Source organism: Columba livia, chromosome 3 (assembly GCF_036013475.1).
Source record: "Columba livia isolate bColLiv1 breed racing homer chromosome 3, bColLiv1.pat.W.v2, whole genome shotgun sequence".
Lineage (NCBI taxonomy): Eukaryota > Metazoa > Chordata > Aves > Columbiformes > Columbidae > Columba > Columba livia.
In genome coordinates this window covers 78,138,550-78,158,020 of record NC_088604.1, presented here as the reverse complement: position 1 = coordinate 78,158,020, position 19,471 = coordinate 78,138,550, and the positions used below count along the sequence as shown (strand labels likewise).

At 39.5% G+C, this 19,471-nt stretch overlaps 1 protein-coding gene across 5 annotated transcripts in view; it reads left to right on the top strand.

Annotated features, from left to right (window-relative positions):
- Positions 1 to 19,471, top strand: part of PCNX2 (pecanex 2) — a 151,171-nt gene that overhangs the window by 53,736 nt on the left and 77,964 nt on the right. For all 5 annotated transcript variants that reach the window (XR_010471482.1, XM_065057771.1, XM_065057769.1 and 2 more), the window contains 4 exons: positions 8,261 to 8,370; positions 10,568 to 10,664; positions 17,560 to 17,652; positions 18,181 to 18,331. Coding sequence is in view for 4 of the 5 variants with exons in the window: in XM_065057771.1 (XP_064913843.1) it covers positions 8,261 to 8,370; positions 10,568 to 10,664; positions 17,560 to 17,652; positions 18,181 to 18,331 (451 nt within the window). In the remaining variant the exon portion in view is untranslated. The remainder of the gene's footprint in view (positions 1 to 8,260; positions 8,371 to 10,567; positions 10,665 to 17,559; positions 17,653 to 18,180; positions 18,332 to 19,471) is intronic.

Genomic DNA, 19,471 nt, shown 5'->3' with positions numbered 1-19,471 from the left:
GACATCTTGCAGGCATATGTAAGGGGATGTTTTGTGGTGCTACACATGCATAGCACACACAGAGATCCCAATATGAGGTTCTACAACAGCCAAGGATGTATCATGTCAACACGCAGGCTGGCAGTTTACACAGATGAGAGGGCCAATCTGATATTTCTTTAAGGCAATTCTTTAAGGAACATAAGCATCTCTTTATAATAACTTTTAAAAATTTTCCATGTAAAATTTGAATAGTAGTCTTAAATCAAAAAAGGTCAATTAAAATGCCTTAATGATCTCTCACAGATAATCAGAGCTGGCTGTGCATATGTTTTTAACTGCTCCCAATAGTAGAGTAAAATGTGTTAAGCCACCATTTTATCTTGCCCCTGGGTGGCTTGAGTCCATACACAATAAATTATGGCAACTTGGCTGCTGAGCAGTGCTGTGTTAAGACACTTTAAATTAAACATCCTTGAACATGTGGTATACTCCCAGGGAATCTCCTGTTTCCAGGCTCACCCAGTATATCAGTTGTACTGGTTTGACCTGACCCAGCTGTTTGTTGCTAGAAAGCTTAATTGCTGCTTAAGCAGTTTCCTAAAGTAGCTAGTACTCCTGCTACCACTTTCCAGTAGTATATTAGTGATTCAGAATCTGGCAGCTTGCATGGAGAAGGTATCTCTCTCTAAGGATGAACAGAGTGAGAAAAATCTACAATGTGGGGCAGAAACAATGAGAAAAATGGAAGGAGCTGTATAGAAGGAAGGAATTGAGTTAAACCACTATTAAACAGGCAGATATCTGGGGAAATAATAATTTTTTCCCCTTAGGTTAGCAGAGAGCGATTCACTACTTGTATGATGGATACTTAAAAAAATAATTTTGTAAATAGTGTTAAAGAAAAGCCTCTTAAAATATTCTACAAACTCCTTTCTTAGAATAATGCTTTAAATTACAGCATGCAGGTGGCTTTGTAGATAAGCAATCTCCTCATGGATTAGACTTCAAACTGCTTAGAAATATGCTTTTAATGCTACCCTGAAGTTGTAGAGTGCTGTGAAAGATTTACAAGATATCTGTTATAAATTACCAATATTAAGTGCAGACTTTCTGTTCACACAGAGATTACAGTTAATTTGAATTTTTATGGCACTGTACTTGTGAAGGCACTTCTGAAGAGGTTAATTTAAAGCATGTAAAGATGATTCCACTTGCTTCGGCTCACAATCTCAGTCTACGGGGGTGCTTGAAATTTCATACGTCTTTTTCTTCTACAATTCATGAAATAAGCACTTGTGTTAACCCTCCTTGTTCTTCAGTCAGGTCCTGAGATTTGTTTTTCCTTTTGGACTGTTGCCTATAAGATTACAAGAATATTATTATTTGGTTGGTGGAGGAGGAGTAAGAAATGGCTTAAATGCAAGACAAGAATCTGATCCTGAATAGGGACCAATGTGAAAGGTGGTCTAATACCCCCATAAGAAACTAGAACAGTTTTAATATGTAGTGAGGAACAACTCCTGATCCTGTTGATCTGAAGGTTTGGATTTTTCGTGCACCAGAAATTGCAGAGTTTAACTCAAAACTGAGCAAACACTATAGTCTGTTTCATTGAGGTGTTTGCACAAAGGTGATAAGCATATGGTTTTCATTAAGATGGAAACAGCATGCTTTCCATGCTTGCACTTTTGAGCTATTCTTTATTTTTTATTTTTATTTTACTCATTTAATGTATAGTCAGATTGGCAAAACCAACAGAACTAATTTTTCAATATTTGTGGGGCTAAAAATATCAACACAATCAAAGGGATTCAGGTTGGGGAAACGTGATAGACTCTGGCACAGGATTTCTGGGTTGCAAAGCTTATTTCTTGGCTGAAATGTAGCATCCTCAGATGTATACTTTGTTTATTGGCAGAACATTTTATAGCTCAGCAGGTGTAACTAGCAGAGTTCTATTTCCTGAAATAAATTGCAGAGGAGAATGGATCTCCTCTGGTTGTATGGTTGTATGCTTTTTACTGGTGAACAATTGCTTGCATCAAATGGCCGGGCTGAAGACCCCTTCCAGTGGTATCAGGCTTGACCCTCTCCTTCCTTAAGTGGCTTTTGTGTTCTAATTATTTATTATCTTGCAGGGTGAAATAGTCTATGCACATTAATTATTCTAAAAGGAAAGATTATATTCTTGAAGTTCATTAGAAGAAGAATAAGGTTACCACATGTTTTTCTATTTTATCAAAATAAATAAACAATGTTCATTTAATAATAGATCTGTATTCTTCAGTGAGTTTCTCTTGTTAATTTTTAGGACAGAAATTATATATACGTATGTACAATAGTTTGCTGTCAAATTTTGAAATTGTTTTAGAACAGCAAATTCAAAGCAATTAATTCTTTGCTCTAGAACTCGAATTTTAGAAAAATTGAAAAGAAAGAATTGAGCAATTGTTTTGGATATGTCCAGAAAACAGTGCAAATACTCAACATACGAATATAAGCTTTGAGAACTGAGACAAATAGGCCTGTGCTGAAATCCTGTGTCTTGTCCAGGCTGATATTGCTGTTGAATTATGTTTTCCAAAACCAACTGTTGTCTGACATAGTTGTTCTCTCTGGTGATGCTATGAAGTCACCTAGATAGATTTTTGGTTGACAGCCATGTTATCCCAGTGATGCAAAGGTGGTTTGGCTACAGCTTTAAGGTACTGTAAAGCATCTCTTTATACATCTGATCCCATGACGCATCTCTGTAATGAGGATATGACACCAGCTGCTTATCCAGACTTACATACAGCAATACTGTAAACTTGATTTTGGACAAGAGAGAAGATAAATGTCTTAGCTTCTGAAGTACAAAGACTTGAGTTTCTCCTGCTTGCCTTGAGATGTTATTCATCTCCCAGGCCTCAGTTTAATGATATCATCACTCCTTATTCCAGTTCTTTCTTGGTCCTTTATGAACTCTCATTTACTTCTGTTTAATAAAAAGCTTTAAGTCCTAGACATGGTTTTTATCACCTCTTTTGGTCATTCCTTGGATTGTTACATCTAATAGCAGCAATTTTTCAGCTCTCTACTCTTTTGAAGCTATTGGATAACTGACTTCAGTTTAAAATCATCTGCTTTCACTTCAGCCTGGCTTTATTTCTGTTTCAGTCCTGTAATCTTGAACAGAAAGTGGCAGCTCTAATAACTGCCTTAGCCTTGATATATGAAAGGGTTATCTCTTATTTCTGGAGGAGGTGTTTTTATTCTCAGATATTACTTCCATCAGATATAGATACAGGAACTTCTGTGTCATCTGTTTCACTTGAGTAGAATTGCTTGATGTGCTGATTTTTGTTTCCCACTCCATCTGTTTTGTGGTCTGTGCCCAAGTATTTAACAGATATTAAAAAAAAAAAAAAAAGTCAGGAAGTCAGGTATGCCCTCTTACTTCTTCCACAAATATTCAGTCTGGAATTTAATCGTCTTGATATCAGTCTTTAACATTCCAGCACATCAGTGTTTTCCTGTGGGGCAGAAGAGCACACCCCCGAAGGTTCCTGGAATCAGTGAGTCCTTCTTTACTGTTTTCTGTTCCAATCAGCTGGTTTGGATTTGAAACTTATCCAGAACCAGTTAACTATTTGTCATCCAGCTTTTTATTAAATAATGAATGAATTTATTAACTGCTCGAGGAACTTGTGGTTTATCTTAATCAGCCTGGAAAAAATTCAGATTTTGGACTTGGGTCAGAAAAATTAAACTGATGTGAATGTGTTCGTACGTAGCACAGATGCATCCTCCAGCTCTGTGTAAGTGCATTTTGGTTTTAGTGGAAGTTATATAGTTTCTATTACCTCATACCTGAAGAAAGTATTTTCTGGTAACTTACTGCTTCAATGGACAGTTACTAAAAATCCTGTGTGTATTTTAAACCATTCTCAGCTCACATTGATGTAGTTTGGTTTGTTGTTTAATGAGTTTTAAACTCATTAATCAGAATAACAATGCTTCTTGATTCCTGTTTTTAGCGACACAGGCTTCATCTGTGCACTAATAATTTTGAAATATTTGTCTTGGGGTTTTATAATGGGAAAGAATTGCAGGCGTATGTCTCCCTCATTCTGCTAAGACTGCCTGCCCGCCCAAATAAATTTCTAACCAGCACTGAATGGGCCCATGTGTGTAGACAGAATTCTCTGATGTGTAAGTGACCAAAAATAGAAGTATAGGATTATTAGACAGCTTTGTTTCTATCACATAAAATACTTTCAGCCCTGTTGGAGGTTTTGAAGACAAGGCTCATCAATTTTATCTACTTTCCAATTTAGAGATCCCTGAGGTTCAAGCAAGAGCTGTTAGGAGTGTTAATTTTGGAGAGACTTGTCAAATATCAGACATTTCAGTGAGCAATGTTTGCAGCCATAGTCAGACTCACACTTTAATAATAACTTCAGTAGTTATGCTCTTAGTTTTCTGTGTATAATATGAACTTATTGTCCAGATAGAATAGTAAATTATGTCTGCAGAATCTGATATGGCCCAGGGTTACTCTTACAGAATTATGTCACTGTATAGGGATGTAGACATCTGTAGTTTTTGTTTAGGATAAACTCACCATTAGGTGAAACACGAGTATTCATGGCTGCACCTGAAGTTGTTACTCATCTTACTCTCTAGCTGAGGAATCCTTGTCACAGACTGGGACCTGGTTGTGTAACTGCATCAGTCCCATCCTTGTAGATTTTAAATTTCAGCACTGAATTATGACCACAGATAACAGTTGGGAGTGCAGAGAAACAAATACAACGTTGCTCAGAAATGGGTGATAATATCTGTATTCTGGTAGCTTATCACTTGTCAGGTCTTTGGAGCTCTTTTGGGCAAGTAATGTTTTGTTTTCTATGGTTGATGGGTAAATAAGGCTGGTGGGGCATCTCTCCCTAGAATTTTGTCTCTAACCATTGTAATGCAAGACCCATGAGTAATTCACATTACCTGGTTGTTAGCCTGTATCCATGATAATATAGTTAAGCTTATAGTTAACCTTGTAGAGCACAAGTCATCATTACCATTTTCTCATACCTTTGGGGGGAGGAGGGAGGGGGGAGGTTTTCCTTGTACAGTCTTGTTCAGAATTTTTTTTATGTTCAGAAATAGGATTATAGTATTTCTTTCCATTTATCATCCCACATGTGAAATGGCTGAGGATCAACAACTGTCCTGCCTATTTTTTGATACAGGCAATAGCATAGCTCCGTGATAAAGCTGGGGTGTGGAAGTAAGGGGAAAGACCTCCCCCAAAAATTGCTTGAATAAGGGTGAAATCATGGGAGAGTGGAAAACTAGATGATGTCTATTCTTTCTCATCCAGCTTTTTCTTAATTAATTAATTAATTAGTTTGTCTCCATATTTAAAAAGCCAGTCAGTATGCAAACACCTTCAATGATGCTAATGCTGCAGCAATCTGCAATGTCTGTGAGTTGAGAGGAATACACCAAAAAAAGTAGCAGGAGTTTCTACTTACCATAATGGTTTTGCTGTGTTCAGAGCACATTTTATCTCTGAAGTAGGATACATGATTTATTTTAGCATATCTTTGAAAGATAAGAGTTTGCTACATGCATTTTTTTAAAGGAATGAAGAAGCAAAAAGGATAAATAATGTAGGACAGAAAACTACTATCATCACTTTTTAAAAATACATTTGTCTCCCCACCTTCACCAGAGGTAAAAGGCTTTTAAGTTCAAAGACACCTTTATCTTTCTTTTTAGTAGGTTGTTTTGGGATTAAGCGATTCTGTGGTTGAAATGGAACACCACCAACCCCGACCACTGGGTCTGTTGTGGCTTATCACTTGATCATGCTTAACCCTCTAAGTCCATCTCACTTGTTTTAAAAGTGACTACGTGAGTGTCTGCATCAAAGTCAAAACTGTATATGAAAGCACTCCATGTTGCCTCAACCAAATAAGGTGAAGTAGGAAGTCAAACTCCTTGTCTAGTATGACAGATAATAACCAGCTTCCAAGACTAAAACCTGTCCTTCCTGTTTTCCCATTCAGAAGAAGCATTGTCCAATTAACAGCTATACTGTTTTTTTCATCTTTTTAACTGAAAGCTCTACCAGGCATCATTAGTTGGGGAGGAAAATGACAAAATGAAGCAGGTTACATCACATTGGTGCTGGAGAAATTACACCGTTATTAATTTTTTATCTTTTGGACAACATTGTGTAGCATTATTCTGGGAAGTCCTGCTCTCCAGGCACGTAGCAAATATTGATGCCTTTCCTGCCTGCCTTCCTGGCTCCCTGGCAGATGAGCTTTGAGGGGACAATGACACTTTGGAACTGGAGCACGGGCCAGCCAAATTCAGCAGCTGTGTGTAACATACTGAAAACATGGAAGTGAAGAGCTCCTGAAACATTAATATGAGGAATCAGCCATGTGCAGTGTTACAGTAGAAACAGGGCAGAATGATTTCTCAGACTAGCTACTGATACATTTCAATACTGAGAATATATTGCTGGGTTCTTTATAGGATTTTGCTTTCGAAACTGGTTGCAGGGCAAAGGGGTAGTCAGTCACTAGAAGCTGCTGGGTGGATCTCTGTGCAGTTGTGTTGCCTTGGAAATGCAGTGGATATTTAGCTGGGCTGTGATTCAGCCATTTTCAGAACATTTTGACTCCAGTTAGTTTTCTAAAGTGTTTTGAAGAATGTGAATTTCTTATCTGAGACTAAGCATGGGAGAAGGTAACCAAATATACATTTGGCCCCAAATTAGGAACAATGAAATGAAGTGTGGAATTGGATGGCAAAGGTGAACTTGTCAAACAAATGGTGCTGGATTATTTCAGTAATACTGTGGATTTCTTTTGTTTGTAATACCTGTTTTAAGGAGGCTTGTTTTGTAGAACTGAACACTCTTTCATCTTTGTGATGTTCAATTGTATGATGAGGGGAAGGTGATTCTTTGTTTTAAAATTTCACTTCTGTGATACCAGTTCTTAGGATAAGGGCAATTTCGTCATTAGATTCCAAAGAAACCTCACGTGGTAGCAGGTGGTTTGTCCTTTAACAGCAAACTAGCTTGTCTTTCCCAGGTGTTCATTGCTTCTGAAAGAAATGAAATCTTTCTTAGTGTGAGTCAGCTTTGCTAATAAATCATGCATATCACTAGGCAAAATAAGATTAATAAACTCACTTTATTCTATGAAAATATCGGTCCTGTACAAGTTGTGAAGGTTTTTCAAGCAGAAGACATACTGCAGAAGAAGCCTTGTTCATGCTAGGTCCTATAAGTGTTGTCTCTTAAAACTGATCCAGAAAGTGCTCTTATATCAGGATCTGGTAACCTCACATTCACTTGCTCAGGTGGGAGTTGTGTGGAGGCATTGCACATGCCTAGTAAGTGAAATGGCTGTGGGCTCTGAATTTCTGTGTCCTTCACAGCCAAATTTTGTCCTTTTACAGTCAGGACTCACAAGTTTGTCTTAGGATCCCTAATTTGTAGCTGAGTTGAAGTTGGTCTTGGTAAACTTTCCTTAAGCTTTGTGTTCTTTCTCGTAATATTTCTAGCCAATTTTAGCTGTTTAGGTCGCCCAGAGACAGTTTTTCATCTTTGTTGTGCCCAGAGTGTGCTGGCAAGTGTGTAAACTGTCACTTCTCTCCCCATGCGAGGTTGTTCACGTATGGTGGTGAACGCTCTCCTGCTCTGCTGTGCTGTCCTCCAGGCAGGGCCTGGGTGTGACGTACAAAGCAGCAGATTTCAGAGTGAGGTGCCAGAACTGTACCCCACTGCCTGATTTAGGCAACGTTAGCATTTGTTGCATGCAATCTGGCCACAAGTCGAGTAACTACATATCAGTTTAGAGTTTAGGCCAGGGGTGTCAAAGTCATTTTCACTGGGGGCCACATCAGCCTCGCGGTTGCCTTCAAAGGGCCAAATGTAATTACTCCTACACTTACATAGTCCTAAAATTACATTCGGCCCTTTGAAGACAACTGCGAGGCTGATGTGGCCCCCAGTGAAAATGACTTTGACACCCCTGATTTAGGCTAGTACAGTGCAGTTCATTTCACTGGTATCTTCTTTTAATGAGAATTTTCCTCTAGTGTTTTATTAGAGAGGAAAGAAAACCTGCCTGGTGTACAAATTTAGATGCTATACGTTTAACACTATGTGTATGGCTTAGCTTACTATATATATATATTTTTTAATTATTATTTTTTTTAAAGTTCTGCATTTCTAACTTACAAATACTCTGCTTTCTGTCCTTCTGTTCAGGAACCCTGGGATGCACAACACATTCCAGCACTGTTCTCTGCTTTCTGTGGTCTGCTAGTTGCACTTTCTTATCACCTCAGCAGACAAAGCAGTGACCCATCTGTACTGATGTAAGTTGCCTGCAATGTTATTTGTTGGTTACCCTGTACAGCACAAAACCAGAGTGATGTCTGGGTTTCAGAACTGCAGGGATTGTATCTTGAAAGTATGGTGGTGAGGTAGAAATTCCTTGCCATGTCTGCCTGGTTGGTATCAGTCCTGTAAATAAATGAAGTGCTGCAGTCACATTGCCAGTAAGGCTGGTGCTCTTTAAACAGCACTATCCGAATTCTCTGAAGTAGATTTTGCCGTCTGGGAGATTGTGTGCTTGCCATGTTGGAGGATAGAGAATTACCTGAGGGGCCTCTCAGGCTACTGCAGTTGCAGAATGTGTGCTGGGTAGCACTGTGGCAAGGAGAAGGGACATTTGATATGCTGGGAAGAGGGTTCAACTCCAGTTCTTGCTGAGGTTCACAGTCGGTATGCTGTGCCTTTCTGTTTGAGATTAACTCCTTCCTTTTCTGCTCTGACACAGTCTGCTAGAGGTAGCTGAGGAAAGGTAGTGTGTATTTAGAGCTGACATTGCAAACAAGGGAGATCCAGGAGAAAAGTCCCACAATTGTGATCTGCAGGTTGAGGTGACAAGAAGAAAGCCCATGTATCATAGCTCAGGGCTGGCAGACATGAGTTTTCCTGTATGTGAACTGTGCTCTATGGCTGTCGTGGGGGCTGTGGTGGTCCACAAGCACCTTGGCATCTACATATGTGGCTGTGGGATTAAGCGAGCAAGTGGGTTTTGTGCAGTCGATATCACCAGCATCTGGAATTCTGCTTCGTGGACAGCTCAGTCATTTCCTAGAACAGTGCAGAGGAAACCCATAGGTTCTCTCCTTTGATTCATGAGGTGTGTTGTGTGTGTCTTGAGGTGACATGCTTTAGTGTATGAAGGTTCTAGTGGGCATATGGTAAGTCATGGCGGTTGGATGCACAATTCTGTAATGCTGGAGAGAGAAGGGAGAAGTGGAGGGCTTTTTAGGCCATTGGAGATTATAACTGAGTAGAGAAACTTGGGAAAAGGAGATTTCTGATCAGGAGGAAAGGATATAGCGCACTAGTAGAAAATTGGCATCCCAGTAAATCTCACTGAAGAACTGAGAAACTCCTTCTTTACCATCCAGAAGATTCAGGGAATCTGATAGTTATACATTACTCGGCTCTGATGTGGCAAAGCAGTAAGAACTGCTTGTATCTATTGCCATTAACTTTATCCAAAGCCTGTTATGTCTGCCACTGATGTCAATTAGACTTGGATAAAGCTTTGTGTAGGTGGTGTGTAGTTCATTGACTGTTACAGTATGGAAGGAAGTGAAGCTCTGTGCTGTCTTAGGGAGATTTGTTTAGTCTTGGAATAAAATATACAGAGGTAAATTGCAAATCAGCATTCAAGTATGAACTCTTTCAATTTTGAAGTAATTTAAATGCATTCTTCTCTCCCACTCCCCAGGAAGGACACACCAGTTCATTAACTCCTTTAATAAAACAGAAACATGTCTTTCCTTATGACTTTTGTTTTAAGGAAGTAATCTTAAAACATTAAATCAATTTAAACTTTAGCTTCCAAATTCATCACATTCTTAATTAAATCTTCAGCATCTGAAATGGTGGTTAAACATCTTAAGATTATGTGTTCAACATCATCAAATGTTTATTGTGCGATCATGATAAAAATGTATAATCTTTAAAAAAAGAGGTTTCAGATTTTTTTAAGCAGCTTTGAACTTAATTAAAAGTAGTTAAGGAGATTGGAAATGGTATTTAAGGGATGGCCTGTGGCATAAACTTCAACATGGAGGATGAGGTAGCATATAAATTGTGAGCTGAGTATTACTATACTATTTATACAGAAGCAGCTTCTTTGGCCTTTCCAGTGGGTCTAAACAGCTTCCATATTGGTATTAATAAAGGGCATGAATGCAACAGTACCCTCTCTGCTCATTCCTCTAAATGACTGTCATATTGATTGAACTGCTGAGACTCCTTAACGTTTTGGTGGGGAAGTTCTGCCCTGATCGTGGATAGAGCTGGTTTGTGTCAATCTCCAGCTATACAGAGATAAGATAACTACTGCATATGTGAGGAAGGAAATCTGAGGTTGTTTTTCCTCGTCTGCCCTCCAGGAATATATATATACACATATATTTTTATATATATATATGTATAATGTTAGATATGTTCAGAAGTATCCTAACTAGGATTTTTTTTTAACAGGTCCCTTATTCAGTGCAAATATGTCCCTCACTTTCTACGTCAACAATTTGAAGATTCGTCAGCAGATCCACTCCCAGAAAAGATGAGAGAATCAGTGGTAAGACCTTTTATTTCATTACTTTCTGTTCAAAGCTCTCTCCCACCTATTTTCCCTACTGAGGAACCTTTTAAATATTCTCATTTAGTAATTTAAATATTTAAATTACTAAAAGCACAGAAAATGTTCCTTTAAATCCACAGATGAAAACTTAGAGAAGTTCTAGATCTTCTTTCCAGTGAGGCTGGAAGGAAGAAGGGGGGATATTGCATTTCTCCATTCTGAAGGGTTCCACTGAAGGCCTTAGCAACATTGGTTCCTTGATGTGGTTGATGTGCTCACAGAGCTTAGGGAATGTGACATCTCATCCTGGTATTCAGAGAGTCAATGCAGGTTCTGTGCATAGACTTACAGCCTGGCAACCTGGTGTGTACAGGGTAGGCTGGTTTGTTTAACAAGCGTTTAAAAAGATGAGCAGTCCTGCCTAACTCCTTGTCTGTGTTGAAGGGAGACAGGATTTGGTCCACAGGATTAGGTGTGTTTAAAGCAGCCCTTATTAATTCTTCTTCTAGGGCTAGGTTTGGACCTGGTTTTCAGGAATGTTTTTTTTCTTTGCCAGGAAGTACTCTTTTGACTGTATACTCTCTGCCCCAGTCAAACCAAGTGGAGCACAGACCAGACTTGGAGATGGAAGAAGCGTTTGGAACTTGACTAGTATGAGAGAGGGAGGTCCAATGCCAAGCATTGCTGTCTCATCCTCTCTTCTGTTCTTGGCAGGAAGTTTATTTCCTACTGTCTGGCACTTAGCTCTCAGTTTGTGTCAGCTCACTTCCCACTTCAGCTTGAACATCCAAAGTGACCCATCTCCCTTTTTTTGTCTTTTTATGTTAAAAAAATTCCCTAACTGTTACCCAGTGGAGGCTGATCTTATGAAGAGTTCATGTGGGAAGACGGTGAAGTTCGCAGAAGTGTTAAGGCGTGTTTGACATTTCCTAAAATCATGAACTGTCCTGCTGCCCAGCTGTCAGGCAGCCCTTCTTCCTGACCACATCCCTAATGCCTGCATCTGAGCATTTGCAATCTAGGCAATTATTCCTAAATTCCAGAATGCTTGCACAAGCAAGGAGTGTTCAGAGAGTGCCTGGAAGATGGACTGCCTTTTTGTGACCCTTAGACATGACCTGACAGTGCACAGTGCCTAATGGTACAGGTTGCTAGAGTGGTAGCTGGCCTGGCCTCCAGATGCCACTTCAAAGGCGTACATCTCTTCTGTACATCTTGAATCAGTTGTCGAGCATTTTATGTGTTAGACAACCTACATTCAGTCCAGTTGATCCCACACTACCAGTGTTTCCTGCTTTTCTTTGCTAAGCTGCTACTTAGATTATTCTCTACTATGTATAATGTTATTTTAACCTGCTTACTCTAATAAACATATCACAATCTTATGTGGGTCTTATTTCTTGTTGCTTGTATTGAGCTACAGTTTCTTGCAAACTAAACTGTTTGCAACAAGGTCACACTGCAATATGAATGTCCAGCTAGTAGCAGAGCAAAAAATCAAGGATCTGTGTTAAAGTTTTGCTATATTTCATGTCATTTCTGGTGTGTAGGTTACTGCCCCAGTTCATTGTCAGTCCTTTCTTGTACATGGGCACTGTATGGCAGATGTAATGGAAAGTTTTGTGTTCCCTTGTATTTGTATCCCACTTGTATCTTTTGTTGATAGTGCCCTTCTTGGAGCAGTACAGAGTCTGATCTCATCTGTTCTGCAAATGGAGCCTTGCCAGGGGACTCAAGCAGTTGCTGTCTCTGACCACTTAACTGGTTGCATTTCACAGTGCAGAGGGAAACCTTGAGCAAGGCTTCAATATATTGAAAACAAAACAGACAAACAAAAAAACACAAAAAAAGCCCCCAAAATCTGGAACAAATTTGCATCTGAGATTCTGGCTGTATTTTCAAAGCAGAGTTATGCTGCAGTCTCTTGACCTATTTTTTTGTGTCAGTAACCTGGACAGGGATCTGATGTCTGTATTAACACCCTTGCCATGTGGTTCAACTGCACTTGGGCCCTTGAGCCACTGGGGCAGAGGATGCAGAAGAGCAGGAAGGACTGTGTTGGGACTGGCCAGATGTAGGACTTCAGTTCTTCTCACCTTGTCTCATTCCTGTCATGTTTTACCAGTGCCTTTTTTTTTTTTTTTTTTTTTTTTGCATTTAATTAAGTGCGATTCCTGGCACCTTTTGCTTTCCAGGATGTACCTGGTTTTGGGGATTGGCACTTTTCTGTTCACTTGATAGTCCATGCTGCTGCTTTTAGATGCTGCTTTGCTTCAGTGTTGCTGGACCTTACTCGTTCTTTACCTCTGTTCAGGCTTCTCTCTGTTTGTATAAAAACTGTAAGCAAATGTGTTTGCTTACCATGTCAATTAGCAGTGCTAATTCTTCCACATTGAGAGATATCTTGAAGAAAGAGAGGGCAATTTCTGATTAATGCAGGCTCTTTGTCTAAGCCCTGTGTTATCTGGTACCTGTGTCTCATTTAAACACAAACCAGTTCAACAGGAGACTCCCACTGCTATCTCAAAGTGTGGTACTAATAGAGCAAGTAGGGAAGAACTGAGGCAAGAGAAAATGCATGTGCCTCAGATTTGAGGAGCACAATCAAGACAGTCTCTGCTGACTTGCTTCAGCAACAGAGATCGTGTTTAGGATATAGGACTCAGCTGACTTTTAAAAGCCAATTTTAAATAGCTTCCAGAACTTCTGCAAGGGGATCTTCAAACAGTTCAGAAACTGGGTGAAACAGTATGTCAGTATTTGAAGATTTTGTGGTGGTAGGTTGTTTTCTTTTTTCCTCTTGGAGTGCTCCTCTGCAAAGAGAGTATTTTGAATACTCTGTCAGTGGCAAGAGATGGAAGGTTGCAACAAGAAGAATGCCCTAGTGTATATACAGACACACAGTCTGAAAGCAAGCAAAGTTAATATTGAAAATTAATGTGTTGTAGTCTGTAGTGACTTTTCATTGATGTTACGAATAATAAATACAGCATCTCTAATGTTTAGTTACATGACCTTTACTATTTTTCTTTGCTTGAATAGCTGTGTAAGAATTGCCAGCTTTGGAAGCCTGAATTATAAAGCAGCTGTGATGGATAATTGACCATTCAACTTTGAGAATGGAGCTTCCTACCATTATAATTAATTTCTATAGGCATCCACATGGCTGATTACTAGATTAACCAGTGGCCTGAGGGTGCTAATGTGTTACATTCAGACTCGGCTTCCTTCCTGGCCATTAATACAAACATTCAGATAGCTAGTAAAAAGATTTGTACAAAGCTCCAAAAGAATAATTGAAAATAGTAATTTTTTTAAAAGTACCACTGTAGTGTATTTTGCTTGCAAAATCTGCGAGGCATCAAATGTAGTGCTGTTGGTTTGGGGTTTCTTTTTTTCTTGAGTGTAAAATGCAGAGATTTTAACTGTTATCAGAACTTAGGTTTTCCACATTGGACCAGTTGCAATGAGGGATCAATCAAGCAGGACATGGTAGGGCTTTTCAGCATTCAGTTCCTAAGCCTTGGGAATGGAATCCAATATCTTGCTTTAGAAAACTGGGTTTAAATGCAGAATGGGGGGCAAAGCTGCGTCCAAGGCAGGCACGTGCTTTGCAGGAGCTGGCTGCCTTCAGCAGGAAGGTGGAAGCCTCAGAGCCAACCACAGCAGCCTGTAGGTGGGTGCCCAGGGTTTTCTCATGGAGGGTATCTCTGAGACCTCATCAGCCAAAGAGGTAACTACCCAGGGTCAGCTGTTTCCTGGGAGGCCCTGACCACTATGCCATGAAACAAAAGTGATTCCAGCCTAACTTTGTTTTAGAAGGGATAAAAAAACTGAATTTTTTGAGAAGTTTGAATGTGTCTGCCACATCAAGAAGGAGCTCCTGTGGGGGCTGTTGTGCAAGTCAGCAGCTGAGCAACGCGGTTACATTTTGAAGCTGTTCTGTGCAAGGGCAAAAGGGCAAGTCTGGGCATGCATGAAACTGTAGACACTTCAGATGTTGCCAGAGTTGGAATGCAATTGTCAAATGTGGGTTCAAAAAAGTGAATAGTAAGGGTGCTTTAAAGCACAGGCCTTTTCCTGTATGGGATTATTAATACGTATCGAAAGCAGTGAGAGCATCCCGAAACACACACTTGGAAACTCAGATGGGAAAGGTAACAAAGATCAGTCCTGTGCAATATAATCTATGTAATTACAATTTGTTCCCCTTTGGTGACCTGGCCTGTGCATAGAATGGAAAGTTAGAATCCCACACCTGCCTGCCAGATGTCCATTATTATCACCTCTTCTGATTTTATAGCTGAATTCTTAATATTTGGTGTTTTTCTTAAAATGACCGCTTTTTCAGTCACTGATTATGAGAGAAATAAGTCATTTTAGTAGTAATCACAGAATCGCAGAATGGGTGGGGTTGGAAGGGGTCTCTGAAGATCATCTGGTCCAACCCACCTGCTAAAGCATGTTCATCCAGAGCAGATCACACAGGAATGTGTCCAGGTTGTTCTTCAGAGAAGGAGACTCCACAGCCTCTCTGGGCAGCCCGTTCCAGTGCTCTGGCATCCTCAAAGTAAAGAAATTTCTCCTCATATTCAGATGGAACCTCCTGTGCTTCAGTCTGTGCTTGTTGCCCCTCATCCTATCTTTGGGCACCACTGAAAGGAGTCTGGTCCCATCCTCTTGACACACACCCTTGAGATATTTATAGGCATTGATAAGATCCTCTCGCAGCCTTCTTCAAGCTGAGTAGACCCAGCTCCTTTCTGGTTGTACAGAAGAGCTTGAAAATATGATTGGAGTGTGTTTGTTGTTCTTACAAGCTTGTTTTAGATTATTGAGTAGTTGGATTCAGCTGTTCAGAAGATGATACTTGATGAAGACTTTTCATAATATGTATTCATAAAGGGTCTGAAATAGTTCTGTAGAGATCTGGCACTGCTTAACATTCTCAGATGCTGTACTTTACAAGCTAAGTGCATCTACTGGAAATAATTTTTTTAACCTTTCAATGTTTTTTAAGGATATTGCATATTACATCTATGTAAATACTTCTGCTTCATGTAGATTTTGTATGCAATGTCTTTAAAAAAATTCAAAGGCTAAAAAAAATATTTCCATTACATAAATTGGTAGTAGTTCCCTTATCCATCTTTATCAGGGTTTTGACCATGGTTTTTCAGTATTATCCCGCGTACTAAAACCACTGGATTTAGAGATGGATACAAAACTTGCTAGTGAGAGAAGGTCTGAACTGAGCAGAGAGATTCTGTAGGGACAGATTAGTGATCAAGGTTTGCTCAGAGAAGAGAAGGCCTTTTCTGGGAAGTCCCCCGTGTTGCGCTCCTCCTGTTGCATATGGCAGCCAAGGAGCAAGGCCAGCAGGCCTATGTTTTGAAAAGATGGTCAGGAAGAATTAGGAAGGCCTAAACTCTGCTCCTACACCTTGTCACCTGTGGTCCGTGTGGAGCAGGGGGCTGTGTCTGGAGAGGGCCCAGCTCTGGGAAGGGAGGGAGCGCTGTTCCTCTGGAGCTACGTGCTCCCGAGCAGCCTGCGAAGGGGAGCGACAGCCCTGACGCCTGGAGGATTCAGCTAAACGGGATCAGAGTTTCCTGGGACAAAGCAAAAGTACTTCTTGAGCCTGAAGGCTTTATAGTCCTGTTGCATTTCAAAGGCCTGCTGCAGCAAGGGGAAGCGCTGATGCTTGTGACCTTTTACTAAGAAGCATCTTTCATAACAGGGAGTGATAGGCAGCCTAAATATTGTGGTTGCTACCAGCTTCCCCTGTAATTCGCAACCCTTCTGTTCACTTGTTCTGCTTGCTTTCTTTTTATCTCCATTGCTCATAGGTTTACTATCCCATCATTATTTTAGTTTTCTTTCTTTTTCTCTGATGAGATACTACCTAGATTGCAACACCAGAAAATCAGATGAACTTCTAATTCTACCAGAATTGTTGCATATCACATGTGGTTTCTATATGTCCTTGAATTGAAGCATAAGTCAGTTTCGAGAAGAAGAGCTGTGAATAGTTAGTCATGTGAGAACTTAGCAGTTGTACTGACTGCTGAACTTCAATGTCCCTCTCATAAATCTAAGACAAGATTTTCATTTATTCACAAAGATGTTTGGGTGACCTCTGAAGTACAATTCAGGAGATCATACAGTTTGCAAGCTATCTTGTTTATTTGTTTACTCAGAATGACATTTTAATCCTAAGAAAAACAGGCTGGAAACACAGTGCTATTTTCCAATATTTAGAAACAAAATTACTCCTGCCCCAGTTATAGATCGTCATGGAAAAGCAGATGTGTCCTTTCGTTATCATTCAGTGACACTAGAAAAAGACCTTGTCTGAAATCCCTAAAATCTTGCTGAAATTTGGCTTCCGATACAGAAAATCAGAGAATGGGACATGTCACTTTAGAACATAAATGTATTAACTATGTGTCTCTGAAGACATTACTGAAAAGCATGAGTCATTTCAGTAATGGTAGAGAAAGTGAATCTGAAAAAATTTTAATGCTTTCAAATAGGAAATGGAACCAGAATTTTGATTCTCAAAAATAATAAAGTCATAATGTAAAAGAGTTCTATTCCTTGAACAGAATCAGACTCAGTATGAAAATGTATTACTTTCATTTCTCCCATCTTAAAACTACGTTATTTAAAAATATAATTTAAAATCAGGCATCATGAATTTAAATGTGATTACTTTGACAAACCTAAAGTGTAAAGAAATAAATTCCTGAAGCAGAATGGAGAAAATACGTTTTTATAAGGCAGTGCTGATCAGCCTTATCACAATGCAGACTGTGAGTAACTGGGAACAGAGTTGTTTACTTTGGTTAAAATAGTGCCTTACTAATTTTATATAAAATAATTATTTTCACAGAAAGAAATCTTGAAATCGGATCTCATCGTCTGCACAGCGGCTGCTGTTCTGTCATTTGCTGTCAGTGCCAGTACTGTGTTTCTATCATTAAGGGTACGTATCTAGCCTTTCCCTTCCCACCCTGCCTCCTCTCCAAGGGTATTATCTCCTTTATGCAAAACCACTGGATGCTTTAACTGGAAACAGTAGAGATTTTAGGTGGAGAAGTTAGTGAAGATTTATTTACTGGCCATGATTTTTTTTTAATTTTTTTTTTTTAAATGTGTTGAGACAGTTGATGGATATTTGTATTTCAGTGTTACTTATTTGAGGTCTCTTTCCTTGAACCTCTGCATGTCCACAGCTCTTTTATAATGTGGAACCTGGGGACAGAGTGAATAAACCTGATCACTTGCCTTTTTTCCTCCAACTAGGGAGGAAAAAATTGCTTAATTGTGTGTGCAAAATATGTATTTCAAAATCCATATCCACTTGTGGAGTCAGAGTTTGGACATAGGCATAACAATTAATTGCATAGAAATACAATTATACATAGGAACTGTTAAAAAATATTTTAGAAAGTTTTATATGAAAGTATTGTTTACAAATTATAACCATGTTTTGTTTTCTCTTTTGGCCCAGCCATTTCTGAGCATTGTCCTGTTTGCTTTAGCGTGGACTGTGGGGTTTGTAACACATTACGTGCTTCCTCAGCTTCGCAAGCATCACCCTTGGCTGTGGATCTCCCACCCCATACTTAAAAGCAAAGAGCACCAGCAACGGGAAGTGAGAGGTTTGTAATAAAATCTTTTCTAAACAATGGATGCAATGACTTGAAGCTTGTCTTGGTTAAAAAAAATATAAAGTAAATCCAGGAGGAACAGATCGGGGAGAATAAATTATGCTTCACATTTCTCTCTTCTGAATAGCATGAATGCACCATCACTTCCATTTTTTTCCTCCCGATCACCAGCAAATCTGTGAACCTGTTGTTGCCTCCTGAGACCGCTGCACAGAAGGGCTGAGGCTGTCTAGTCCAGGTCCTCTGCTCAGAGCAGGGCCAGCTAGAGCAGTGTGCTCAGGGCTCTGCCCCGTTTTTAATATCTTCAAGCATGGAAGCCTTTTTAGACAACCCATTCTGGCACTCTTATCGTGCTCACTGTAAGAAAGGGGGGGGTGTGTGTATGGATTTTAGCATGGGGTTTTTTGTTGTGTTTTGTTTGTTTGTTTGGAGATTTTGTGTGTGTGTGTGTGTGAGAGAGAGCTGTGTTTCTTGTTTGTTTGGGGTTTGTGTGTTGTTTATTTTGTTTTGTTGTTGGTTTGGTTTGTTTTGGTTTTTTTGTTTGTTGAAATGGAATTTCAGTTTGTGTCCATTTCCTTTTGTCCTGTCACTGTGCACTAGTGAGAACAGTCTGGCTCCATCAACTTTACCCTCCCCATCATGTATTTGTACCCCTAAAATGCCCTGAATCAAGCATTAATCAGATGCCCCCTGAGCCTTTTGAAGTCTAAGCAGTCCCAGCTCCCTCAGCCTCTCCTCCTATGTCAAATGCTCCTGTCCCTTAATCATCTTACTGTCCCTTAGTGGCCTTTCACAAGCCATTGTCTGATCAGCCTTTTGCTTTTACATTACAGTACTGTTACTTGCTGTGTTGCTTGATATGTTATAGTTCACGCTCAATACATTGGTATTTTATATAATTTAAAATGGTTGATGAAATTGAGGCAGAATTTTTTCTACTTTTGGCATATAACTATATATTATTTGAACAGCATGGGTAGTGCAGCTTAAGAATTCTAATTTCCATAATAACACTTTTAGGGAAACATTAAAATGGAAAGGAATTGAAAAATTTTCTTCAAGATTTGTTCTTGCTAATGTCTGCTGGCTTCAGTGAGTAGTGCCCACATACATACGAGTATCAGTAAATAT